Source organism: Notothenia coriiceps, unplaced genomic scaffold, assembly GCF_000735185.1.
Source record: "Notothenia coriiceps isolate Sejong01 unplaced genomic scaffold, NC01 NC01_scaffold00024667, whole genome shotgun sequence".
Lineage (NCBI taxonomy): Eukaryota > Metazoa > Chordata > Actinopteri > Perciformes > Nototheniidae > Notothenia > Notothenia coriiceps.
In genome coordinates this window covers 9,133,503-9,146,861 of record NW_011357368.1, presented here as the reverse complement: position 1 = coordinate 9,146,861, position 13,359 = coordinate 9,133,503, and the positions used below count along the sequence as shown (strand labels likewise).

Below are 13,359 nucleotides of genomic sequence, written 5' to 3'. Positions count from 1 at the left end.
ATTTAGGTCCACATTATTACTTATCGTAGCTGCACGTCTAACCCATCGTTTCGCATCGTGAGATGACACAGAATCGATCGGTACATACATCATCACTCCATGATAAGAACTTGCGAAGATATTAACAAGAACAGACATCAAAACATGTGGCGCTAGGTAGCTAAAAACAGCAAAATGGCTCACCTTGGTCGTAGTCTGGTCAAAAGTGGTCTTCAATGGCATTAAAACGATAACAACGCTGCTGAAGTTAATCCATAGGTTAATCCAATGTGTCTGTGTCCCTTTGAAATGATTTCTGATAATCCATAAGCAATAAACCCTGCTTTTCCGTTTCCAGATGTCAGAGCGAGAGATAGCTTCACTCTCATGCAAAACGAAATGCGCAAAGCCCCCACCTTTTTGTGTTAACATTGGTGCCTATGTGAAAATTCCCCTTCAATTCTATTGGCATTAACAGTCAGAAAGAGATGTCAATCACCAAAATCGACCAATGGGTTCCAGAGAAACGGTAAAAACGCTCATTTCCACCCAAATCACCTCAGAGGTGGAGTTTTCTTTTGCTAAACCTCTCTAAAAAGGTCAAATGTCACTTGTTTTGCGTCAATCTCGATACAGGGTACTTACTATATGTTGTACTTTGGATTCCTAAAGCTTTTAGTCTACCTTACCATCATCCAAGGGTAGTTTTCACTGTAAGTAAAACATAATTTTTGGACGGACACTATAATTTACAGTTTTTTTACTATGTTCAATCTGAATTTTCTTTAAAATAAGAAACATCCATATTGATTCTGACTTTTCTACATCCAACTCACAGATGTATCATTACTTTGAGAAAAAAGATTATTAATTTAGCCCTGTGTAGTTAAGTGTAGTTATGGTCATTTGTTCTGGAAATGTCATTTTCGAGCCTGAGACCTGAAAAACAGGCTCGCCGCTTAACAGGTTGTTAAAGACAGTACTCTCTCAATGGGTTTGGAAGCAACCCTTTGTTACTGATAACGTGATTGTGATTTCTTCTTTAAAGGAGCACTAATTGAGATTTTAAATTACAGACTTTATTAGTTGACATAACTTACGGACATTTCATCCTCATAATCAAATGTTAGTGGTCTTTGGGGACATTTATTCCTCAATATCTGAGTCACAAAATCCAAACCAAACTTGACTGATTCCAATTTGGATGCATCAGCCTTGTGTCCTAAATGGTAAGTTCCCATCCAATGAAACTAAACTGTCAATAAAGTTTTGAGGGCAATTTATTTTACATCACCTATTTACATTTATATTCAAATGTACTTGTACGTGTGGAGAAGGTCATGGTGAAAGGTAGATAGGGTAAACTAAACAAATGGAACACATGGAGACTGGTGTTCATGTTCCATGTGAAACCAAAAGTCATTGTTGACCTATTTTTATTCATTTTTGTAAGTTAAATAACGTGACAAAAATACTTATTTCAAGCTAATAATCTTTTTTTTACTGAACCTAACCAAGTAGTTTTTGATGTGTTTGAAACTAGCTCGTCAGTCTGTTTTGAATTTGGATCGTGATTGGATCCGTCTGGACCCAACAAGTCTCAATGCATCTTTATTCAAGCAACCAAAGCGCAACTAATTATTGGCTTTGATGAGGCTTAGGTAAAGGGATATTAGATTTGGCACTGTTTAAGAGGCACATATATACAGTATAGTGTTAGCCAGACCAATTCTACATATGCTTCTGCTACATATAGCTCAAGCTATGATTGAGAGCCCAATATGGAGAAGGTAACATATGCAAACACTCAAGAGAGTTTGAAACAAACCCAAGACTCCACATCAACAACCAAAAGTATTTAACTACTCTGGTTTGACTTGGATATTTAGGAAAAATTAGATCTAAACAGGATGTAAGAGATACCGCAGGCTCTTGCCAAATAAAGTCAAATACAGTAATTGGAATTAGATCATAATGATGATTGAGGATGATGTCTGAATTCAGTCTGCAGGTGCATAAACCAACTAGTCAAGAACCAGAAGTCTGTCTGGTTTAAAAAACATATTTAGAGAAGTGAATCTACAACTCTGGTTAAAAAAATACCAGGACACACACACACACACACACACACACACACACACACACACACACACACACACACACACACACACACACACACACACACACACACACACACACACACACACCGCCGCGCGTTCCCCAAAACCCTAACCCCGCCAACGCCTCGGGTCTCAACTCCCTCAGCCCTTTTAAACACCCATTTTATACCTCCGAAAGACCTTTTATCCCAGAGTGGCTCCTCACCTTTTGAAAGTCTTTTTAAATGGGTTTTAATGGTCTCTCTACTTAAATTTTTTTTTAACCCAGACCAAACAGGGCTTTTATAAACTTGTATTGGTTTTACTACAGGAGTTTTTAAATAGGTTTTTAAACAAAAAATATTTACCCGAGAGCCCTCCCCAAAACCCTAACCCCAACCATGTCTTCACCCTAAAATTTATGATTTCCCTCATGGGGACCTCCATCATGTCCCCATAAGGGAGGCGAGTCCCCACAGGTGACTGTGTAAACAGATGTAGGTCCCCACAAGGATAGTAATACTAGGACCCACACACACACTACCTGTAGTGATCTAAGGCTGTAAAACGCCCCAGGGTTGACTGTGCTGATGTCGTTGCCATGCAACATGAGCATTTCCAGTTGCCGTAGGGACCTGAATTCTGACCCCTCCACCTCCGTCAGGCTGTTATATCTGTTGGAAAGAGAAAATAAACAGGGAAAGTTAGAGTAACAAAGGGTCATAAAGGGGGTCAGAGGGAAAGGAAACTAATATTAGTTAACAGTCGATGCTTGCATGTGTGTCTGGGCAATTTGACCTTTCAAATGATGCAAAGATGGATAGCTGGAAATAATTGATGGAAGGAGGGATTTAAGAGAGACCTCAGTCAACCTTTGACCCACCGTGATTTCATCATTCTTCTGTGGAAATACACACACAGATCATGAATCACCATACTGTATCTATTGCGCAACTTTCTTAGAAAGCACCAATGAAGAAACCGACTCAGGAAGTTTAGAGCGTATTTGGAATTGTCTTCTTGTACATCATAGTATGGGTCTACATGCAAAGGGGCCCAGGTTAATAATTATTTCAGCAATCCTAATACAGAAACTATAAAAAACCTTTCTTGGAATCTTCAGGTTTCATCACATTGCAGCTGGCATCTGACGAAGAGTCAAACTGATGCCAAATACAGTATATAGAAATGTAGATCCCAGAGCCAAAGACATAGCAGGTTTTTTATTGGCAGGTGGAGACAGAATTTGATAGATTTCAGTGTTAAAATAGTAAGCACTGCCTTCCAATAACAGGATTTGGCACAGCACATTGTTTCAACAGATACTACTATCACGTATTGAGTTCCTCAACTGTAAAACTCAAAGCATTCCCAGAGTGCAGTTATCCCTACCCAATTCAACACATATGGGATACTCTGCGTTTCCACTGCCATCAATAAAACAGCCAGCTCACAATATATCAACCATTGGTCACTTTTTCCATGGTGTTCCAGTACCATGATGCACATATTTTTTGTATAAGTTTCCCTGTTGGGAACTGAACTTTTAACCCTGACAGTCTTGGTGCTTTGCTCTTATATCCATGACAAAAGATGTTGCATTCCTTCAATTTACAGGAGTTACAAGCATTCGTAGATTATATTTCATGGCACACCCAAGCTTGTCTAATAGTTGATGGTCATCCCATTAAAGACACTTTAGATTATATAGATTTATTTTTAAATTGTGTTGTCAGCAGCTTTGCCTTGCAAGACTCATGCCACTCATTTCCACTTCATTGTCAACGCAGCTTTACTCAACTTGAATCACTCTTTTCTGGTTTTTCAATAACAAAAGTTGTGGATCGCACCTAGTATTTGTACCAAAGTGAAATACTACATTTAAAAAAAGGACCTGGCACCAAAAGTGAGTCAAGCATAACTGTGCAGTGGAAATGAGACATGGTTTGCATTGGTGGTTTTAACTGATAAATAAACTTGGCTATTTTCTTTTTTCGTCTAGCAATAGTAGAGGCTCAGACACTTAAGTGGCTCAGTGGTTTCCCCAACAATTGTCTGTGTCCTTGTTTGTCCATATGTTTGCAGTCTCAATGTAATGAATCGTACAAATGAGGTAATGACTCCCAATTTCGGACAATCCCTCCTGGAAGGCACTCGTGGTGCTCCACTTGATGGTGCATGGAAAAAGTGTCAGAAGTTGTTGGGTAAAGAATAAGTGAAGACAGCTTCACCATTCTACTTTTTTCACTCTACATACCTGGCCAATTACTTCGCAAATTGGGCATGTTTTTTCGAGTTTTTTTCCCATGAAGTTACAAAAAATGTTTACCATTTCAGATGTGGTGAAATGTGTGTGGGGTTTCTGAAGCTGTTAAACAAGCATAACAAGGTTTAACTGTAGTTTAAGCCGTATCAATGCTTTAAGTGTACTGTACCTTCACTTTATTGATTTCAGTTCATTTTCCTTTGTTGTATGTAAACTGATAGTTTAACTTGTTTCAGCAGCGCTTAATTCGAGAGAACTCGACCCTGCAAACATATATAACCCACACTGCCAAAGAAAAATAAATGGCAATCAAAGATACAATGCATCATTACTGTCTGATGACAGAACACTTTAGCCCCATTATCACTAGCCAATGTGCCATTCAATAAACAATTGGCAGAGGTCTTTAATAAGAGGAAAGACGCCTGCATTTATCAGAGCAGTTTACTTTGAATTTAAACCGCAAACTTAAGGAAAGCAGGCTAGATCAAAATTCCGCAGATGGCTGATGGGAACATATACCAACAGTTTTGCATTAGAGACTTAATTCCTCTGATCTGCCCCCCAGTTAGAAGCGATGTCTGGTGTTTAGAAAGTCAGAGTCTGTTAGATCCCTAAAGGTTTGGTCCCATTCCAAACGTCTGCTCTGCTGAAGTGTCTTTAAGAAATCCCTTTTATTTACATTTTAACAGAACATGCCTTCTACCCCACACAAGAACCACCATCAGGAATCAATAGGGAATCAGAAATAGAGTATACAAGAGTGCAACATCAAAGTTCCCTGCGGTAAAATCCAGATGTGTGTAAGAGCATTTTTTACCAAACTTAAACTATGACTTGTCAGCAAAATCTTTGTTATTTTAGAATGGTATAATATATAGTAAATTATAAAACGAACAAGTCAAATCAAGCAATCTGATCAGTTGGGCTGAAAAGCAAACTGCGGTCCAGACATAGACATCAAACGGCTAAACATATTCAGTGTGCAGTTCCTTTGGCATTAGGGCAAGGATATCTAGATACTTTCCAAGGTTTGACATAATGAATTCTGCTACTTTTAAAGCAAGCAACGATGTTTTCAAATCTGTAATCAAAGAGGTCCGAAAAAACGCTATCGACCAATCAGATTGCTTGATTTGACTTGTCAGTTTTATAAATATATTTACATTTCTTCCGTATAATATATATAATTTGTTTCAGAAGTTTGTTTCCTGTGGCAGGACAATGACGGTCAGGATTACTTGGAATAACTCACATACATGAGTTAACGACAACATAGAAAGAAACAAGGTGATGATAAAGCTAGAGTAGAAAGAGGGAAATGTCATGAAAAGGTCGCAAGGACTGAATTGACCCTAGGATATTGTGGTAATGTGCCATGCATGGTAACCACTTGGCTACCAACAAACATGCCCTTTATTTAATTCCTTGCTCTTGTGTTTTTGTGTTTTGAACCAGTAAAAGAATGGCACCCATATAATTTCTTTTAATATATATATGAAGTAAATGCACACAGATTCAAAGCCATCTAAAGACATCGGAAGCTGCCATACTTATATACATACATACTGTTCAATTTTGTAACTTATTGAATTTTACATTGTAAACTGATAATATATCCCATGGGTCTGTGTATTTGTGTACTATGTTTCCACCCTGCCATACTGTATGTCTTTACAGTGGTTAGGAATATACCTTATTCAGTTTGACCTGAAGGGGGTGGTGTCATTTAATATTAATGTAATGCTTCCTGGTGCCAAACCCTTTCTAATAGCAGTGTAATGCTGGCTATATAAAACAGTATTTTTGGTTCAAGATCAAGATGATCTGGAATTCACTGATGGCTCCCACGGTAATGTTCCCTTAGCACAATGAGTTCATATGGAGACAGTTTACCTCCTGTGGACTTCAGCTTGGCGAGGCATTGAAGCTTTCGTGACATACTGAATTGCTTCTTCACATCACAGCATTTTATCCTGTTGTGAAGAGCTGGGGATAAAAAATGCAACACACCTGCAATGCAGTGATAGCTGAGTCCTGCATGCAAATGGAAAGGCTCCTGTGAACAATAGCATAGCTCTCGCTGCTGCTTGCCAAGTGGTATCCCATGTAAACAGGAATTGTATGGAGCCAATTATTGGACAAAGCAGTTTGTTATACAGAACAGTGGCTGGGCTATTTCTCCACTGTGCTGGAGGGCAGTGAAAGCTCCGTCCACATGGAAGTGATTTGGAGATTTATCCCCTCCGGAGTGGGTTCAGAACCACATGTTGGTGCTAAGCCCTTATCTTTTGGGTTCGGAGCAGATGTGTTGAAATTAGATGCACAATAGAATACATGCTGATTATATTGGCTGCTCTCTTTGATGCAAAGCTGGCATCTTTTGTTCTTAAGGAGGGCTGACAACCGATGGAAAACAGCAATACGTGTTTCATTATCCCATCCTCTAAGGCAAGGGAGTAATTCATCTGTTGGATCCATAGCATGAAAAAAGTAATCTCAACAACCAAAAAGCTCTTACCTCAGCATTTTTAGGTATTAGAGCCTGTTTTGATCATTTGTCAGCTAACGAAAACACTTCTCTGACAAATCACCTACTCCACATTCCACACTACTTCCTGTAGAGTGTTTAGTTTTCATCCCCTTGGGTTGCCACTGATGACAATGTCTCAATGCTTCAGTGTGCACGTGTGTTCATGCATAGTGAGTGAGTCTTACCCGAGGTTGAGCCTCTCTGTGTCTCTGGGGAAGGTTTTGGGAATGGTGGTGAGGTGTCTGAACGTGCAGTGGACCTCTTTAACACCCGGACAGCTACAGCTACGTGGGCAAGGTGGGTTGGCATGTATGGGGGAGATCTACAGAGAGGATGACAACAAAAGGAGATCAGATGGAGAAGGTTGGGGATTAAATAAAAGTCGGGGCATAATGAAACAAACAAAGTGTATTAACCTTGTGAAGATTTACTTACTTACTACTTCTACTTTTTTAAGAAAATGTGTACTATATATATTCAAATTTCTTTATTAGGATAAACCCCTTGAGGTGAATCACCTCGTTTTCAAGGGGGTCCCAAAAATATTGGATATTACCATATCCATCCATGTTGTGCTTTCCCTTACGTCAGACAAATACCTTTAGCTAACTTAAAGGACACTTTTTGTTTTGTAATCAATGACTGATGTAAAATGACGCCATGTTACCCTGAACTCTTGAAGAAAACTTTTGGGCAACTTGTCTATGCTATCCTGAAATCTTTCAAATGGTAAGGTTTGATCGGAAATGGATATGCCTTTGCACAGGACTAAATGAGATGAAAAACAGATTTTTTATTTATTTATGCTGGTGTGAAACTTAACCCTCATTTTCTTCAAATCATAAAATGTTCTCCTTTTTTGAGTCTTCTTTTGTAAGAAAAATAATGTTTTCTTCAGGGGACTAAAGGTAGGACGTGAGTAATTGATAGAGACATTGTTATTTTGTGGGTAGGGAAATTCCTTAATCATTATCTGAAGCTTTTGATTGAAACCTATGATGAATCAACCAATGAGTCAACATCCACACAGCAAGTTAAGCTCTGGAAGGCTGGCTATGTTTCGTAGATTAAATGTCACCTTTTAAGATACCTTAATCAGTGAATCAAATGTAATCTAGTCAGAGGCTTCTAAAAGGTTGAGAACTTTTGCTATGCATTTACCGTTTGCCATAGCAGTGATGAGAAGAGAAGGGGAAGCCACGCTGCAGCCGCCCTGCAGAAGATGTTGGCGCACCCCCACTGCGCCATGACTGGATGGCTGTGTGACCGCTCACGTCATTAATACACCTGCAGGAGGGGATCAAGAGATTTAGATGCACTGATTCATGTCAACAAAAACTAAAGATTAAAAACCCAGACAAGATTCATCACAAGGATGTAATTGGGGATTTAATCTTGTACATCTGTATCTGATAAACTGGAGACTTTATATAATGATATTGCTATTCATCCATGTGAACAGATGATGAGGGATCAGGAAAAGACCCTGTGGTAGGTCTATTGCACTGTACCTTTTAATCATTGCATAATGAAATGGGCTCCATTCCCTCATTAACAAGATAATATTAATAATAATAATAATAATAATAATAATAAAGCTTTATTTATATAGCACTTTCCATACAGCAGGTGCAGCTCAAAGTGCTTTACAAAATGGCACACGTCACAAATTAAAACAAACAACAAGCAATTCACCTCAGATCAGATGTTAAGACCTTTTTGAAAATGTGCAGCATACAAAAGCCGCACGGAAGTAAAAGGTATGATAAGAAAAAAAAGAAATAGATAACGATTCCTGTTGGAAAAATAAAGGAAGACAAAAGATAAAATAAACCGATACACAATAAAATAATAATATAAACTTCATGATAATTATAATAAAAGTTAAACGATTGAAAGACCAACTTAATAGGAAATGTTTCTAATAAAACTTATAATAAAAGTTAAAGCTTGTAAAACCTTTTAAATAAATTAAACAATATAGAATTGAGAAAAAAAAAGATTAAAACGCCATTTAAAAGGAGGTTGTCGCTAATAAAAAGATAATTTAAAAAGATGTGTCTTAAGCTGTCTGTTACTGTGTTGCACTACATTTCTTTAGATATTATTTGTCTATTAAAGCCACGTTCACAGGCAAAGGGCCCTTATCTAAACATTATGTTTAGGACATGGACAAACATTTAATCTGCAGCTGCTTATTCATACATATTCAGCTGAAGTTTTACCTTTAGATTTGGTTATAAGCTTCAGGCAAACAACATAAAAGAGAACATGATCATGTCTTTAAAATGCAGAGCATTTGAAAACCACCTTACACATGCCCAAGCCAGTCCAGGAAAAGGAAAGGAAAGAAAAAGAAATTGAAAGAGAGAAAGAAAGAAGGTTTGTGTGATTGCATTAGCAGGACTAAGAGAGAATTTCAGATCTGTGAGAAAAAAATTCCATGGCTGAGTAAGTTGACAACTGTAGCAGCTCTCCTAATACCAAACTATTCGCCCCAAGGGTAATAACACACGTCGGAGAGGTTTGATCACTTTCCTGGGGGAATCAGCCGGGTGCAAATCCTTTTTTATCTAACACGATCATGTTCAAAACTAGGGATATGTGTATATTTTTTCACGTGTGAATCCGTCTGCATTGGGGATTAATGACTCAAAGTCACACTCTGGTAGCTCAAACTCATATAATACATTAGACTATGATAACCACTTAACATTTGCAGATGTGGTTTGTTGCACAGCCAGGTGGTTTGGCACTTACTATGTTATTACAAACCAATTACATACAACCACACACGCACACGCACACACACACTCACACCAATACTTAACAGACCCAACAGGAATGGGTGAAGGAAGATAAAGAGAACCAAAGAACGCTCATACATATTTTGATGTAATTAGAGGCCAGTTTGGGCTTTCCTCTTTCCACTTCTTTCAATGTGTTCTCTCTGCACAGGGAGGCTAATTTAACTTACAGCTGTGTGTGTGTGTGTGTGTGTGTGTGTGTGTGTGTGTGTGTGTGTGTGTGTGTGTGTGTGTGTGTGTGTCACATCAGTTCGGACTTCCTGATCTGACAAAGCCATTAGACCACATCAAGGGGTCAGTGGTGGTGACAGCTCAGATACAATGATTGAATGTTCCAACAGTAAAATAATCTTCAGATTGCATTAATGAAAACTGGTGAATTAAATAAGAAATGTGGGCTGCCACACAGTGCACCAGGTAGAGCTGGGGGACCATTTACTGGGGCTCAGTCCCTGCTGAGGCAGACATCCAGTAAGTTTGAATGCGGTCCTTTATGTGTGTCGTCCCCTCTGCCTCCCCATTGCAATGTTGACATTCTCTAATAAAGGATAATCTGGCCCCAAAACAAATCTTTAAAAAACATTAAAAAAAATAAATGTGACAATTAAAATGACAAGAAAATATTTTCATCCACAAGGTAAATGCCAAGAACAGGTTAGCTTTGCAATGTGACAATGTCAGAGCGAATGGGAATTATATTTAGCCTACTGTGTTATATATTGCAAGATTCTTGAGGTACATGCTGTATCCAAACGTTGAATCGCCCTCTTGGTCTAACTTGTATAGCCTACTATAAACTTGGTGCTAGTGGAGCCTCGCAGCGGCGAAACCGTGCCACGCCACACTAATTGCGTCGCATAAGCGCATAGGTGCGCCGCATTTGCGGCTCAGTTGATGCTCCCTCCGCAAGATGAGGCCCCCTCCGCGAGATGAGGCCCCCTCCGCGAGGTGAGGCCCCCTCCGCGAGGTGAGGCCCCACGCAGTCTGCGTGATCTGCCTGTAGGGAGGGACGGCCCTGCTTTTAGCTCTGTTTTTGGTCTCCACCAACTCTTAAACAAATGTATAGCTACTTAACTGCTAATTGCTAACAAAATGTTACTGCTACAGTACTACTATTTACCCGTAAACCAAAACAAGGAGCTGAAAGACTCAGCACCCGGTAGAGCTGAGGGAAACTGCAGAGTTGGGTGAATATATTTTTCGGTTTGTCTTGTTTGTCTGTAAGTCCAAAGGTCTAGGGAATAAAAGCTGCACTGATTGTTATGAAACTGGTTGAAAAGTTGTATCATGGGCCAAGGAAATAGCCATTACATTTGGCCTTTCCTGTCTCTGTTGATAAAGTATGTGCAATTGTGCATTAAAAACCACTAAGATAATAATAATGTAATGATCCACAGTGGAAAGCCTTCTCCTCTTGCGTCCTCAGGGGTCAGGATCAACCACAGAACAGACACTCATTGTTGTGCTTAAGGTTCCCTCAGCAGCAGGGGGGATGCTTTGTGTCATAAGAGCTGGAACGTGTGCCCTCTAATTACTTTGCCATCTTGTGTCCAAAATCATAAAAATTCATTAACATCGTTAAAAAGCCAGTTTCTCAGACGGGATATATCATACTTATGGCTCATAATAAATATACCATATTGTGTGTGTACATTTGGAAATCCATTCAGTAATTTAAATGACACTTCGAAGGGATTTTGGAGGCCTTTTATTGGGTGTTACACACAGATGTTCAGCGACCCTTACTTATATCATGTTTCAGGAAGGAGCTTCTACTTCAACGTTACAGAGCAATAAAGGTGTCCATTCTGTCCGTCTCAAGTGTCGAGACGTTAGTGTGATCACAGGTAAACGCTGTCAGTCAGCTAGTTCTCGGCTCCTGCTCTCGTCTAATGGCTTTACCAGACCTCCTGTGTTAGCACTTAGATAACAGAGAGGACAGGAGAGGAAAAAAACAAAGGAAATTATGTTAGAGGAGGAGAGGACAGCAGAATGGAAAGAGATGAGAATAGAGAAAAGGTTTTCCTGTAGTGAAATCACTTAGTACCCCTCCCAGACTCTGACCTGAAAGAGATAAAGTACTTCCAGTGAAGGAGCCAGAGCACCCCTGCTTATCAAAATCATATGCTCACTGGCACGTAGTGGTTTTCCTCTAAGTCCTGCCAACATTCACCCTTTACTTCTTTGTTTCCTTATATATGGTCTTTCTTTCATCTTACAACCATCCTCCTCTTCTGTGGTGTATTTTTTTATGTCATCATGCTGTCATGAAGGTCAAAAAACTGGAAAGGACCAACAAATATATTGAATGAAGTAGAAACAGGAAGGGCTGTACTGCATCATAAAACGTTATACGGTACTACTGCAGTAAAGAACATAGAAATCCCACCAATAAATAACTGGATTTTCATCTAGCATACACTGTATTGAATGATAGCAGGATTTTGTGGAAAAAAAAACAAAAGAAGACAGACATCTTGGTAGTAAACAGTAAACAGTGTATTGAGTATTTAGTCTTAAATTATACTCAATATAATCTCGCGGGACCCCCTTGAAAACGAGATGGTGCATCTCAAGGGGTTTATCCCAATAAATAAAATGTCTATATATACGCTGAAGTTGACTTTAATTTGATATAAGCCTGACACTGTTTGACAAGGGACTTGCAATAGAGACAATCTGAATAATCAACATAATTGAATAAATTAGCCAACATATTATGGTTACAAGACAAGTAGAAAGAATAAGGAAGATGTGAAAATAAGTCAACATACAAAGATGTTTTGGATGTTTTCATTGTTATTGAGTTCTAATAGGTCTTGATGTTTATAAATCAAGTTTTTACTAAATGTTTTGATATGGCTTTCAAATTGACATTCAAAAGCATACCTAAATACTTCATAATACTAAAAACTCATGGACGTTTTTTCATAATTTTTTATAAAACTAAGCTGTTTGCACAAAATACATTATAACGTTTTTTTTTGTGATATGGTAAGACGGAATCGCTTAGCCATTAAGTATCTTCAAGCATTAATTAAGAACCAGCACCTTACCGTGGTAGAGAGGTTTGTGTGCCCTGATGAACCTGGGGGCTGTGTTGTCTGGAACCTTGTGTTCCTGGTAGGGTCTCCCATGGCAAATTGGTCTCAGGCAAGGGGCCAGACTAAGATTGGTTCACAAGACCTCATGAAAGACGACACACGAAGTGAGGATACCCGGCCCGGAAGAAGCCCGGGGTCCCCTTCTGGAGCCAGGGCCAGAAGGAGGACTCGTCGGCGAGCGTCTGGTGGCTGGGCTTGCCACGGAACCCGGCCGGGCACAGCCCGAAAAGGCGACGTGGGCAACACCTCCGCTTCTCCGTCCCGCGGGCCCACCACCTACAGGAAACAGCGATGGGGTCGGGTGCGCTGCCAGAAGGGTGGCAGTGAAGGCAGAGGGTCTCGATGGACCAGACCCGGGCGACAGAAGCTGGCTTTGGGGACGTGGAACGTCACCTCTCTGGGGGGGAAGGAGTCGGAGCTTGTGCGGGAGGTGGAGCGTTACCAGTTGGATCTGGTTGGGCTCACCTCTACGCACAGCGTCGGCTCTGGAACCTTACTTCTGGATAGGGGTTGGACTCTATTCTTCTCCGGAGTTGCTCAAGGTGTGAGGCGCCGGGCGGGTGTGGGGATA

The 13,359-nt window shown here is 39.8% G+C and overlaps 1 protein-coding gene across 1 annotated transcript in view; it reads right to left on the bottom strand.

Annotated features, from left to right (window-relative positions):
- LOC104955358 (matrix-remodeling-associated protein 5) overlaps window positions 1-13,359 on the bottom strand; it is a 29,683-nt gene that overhangs the window by 12,435 nt on the left and 3,889 nt on the right. The window contains exons 2-4 of the mRNA XM_010782688.1: window positions 8,039-8,164; window positions 7,063-7,199; window positions 2,623-2,752 (exon numbers count right to left, since the gene is read on the bottom strand). Of these exons, the coding sequence (XP_010780990.1) occupies window positions 2,623-2,752; window positions 7,063-7,199; window positions 8,039-8,125 (354 nt within the window). The 5' untranslated portion in view covers window positions 8,126-8,164. The remainder of the gene's footprint in view (window positions 1-2,622; window positions 2,753-7,062; window positions 7,200-8,038; window positions 8,165-13,359) is intronic.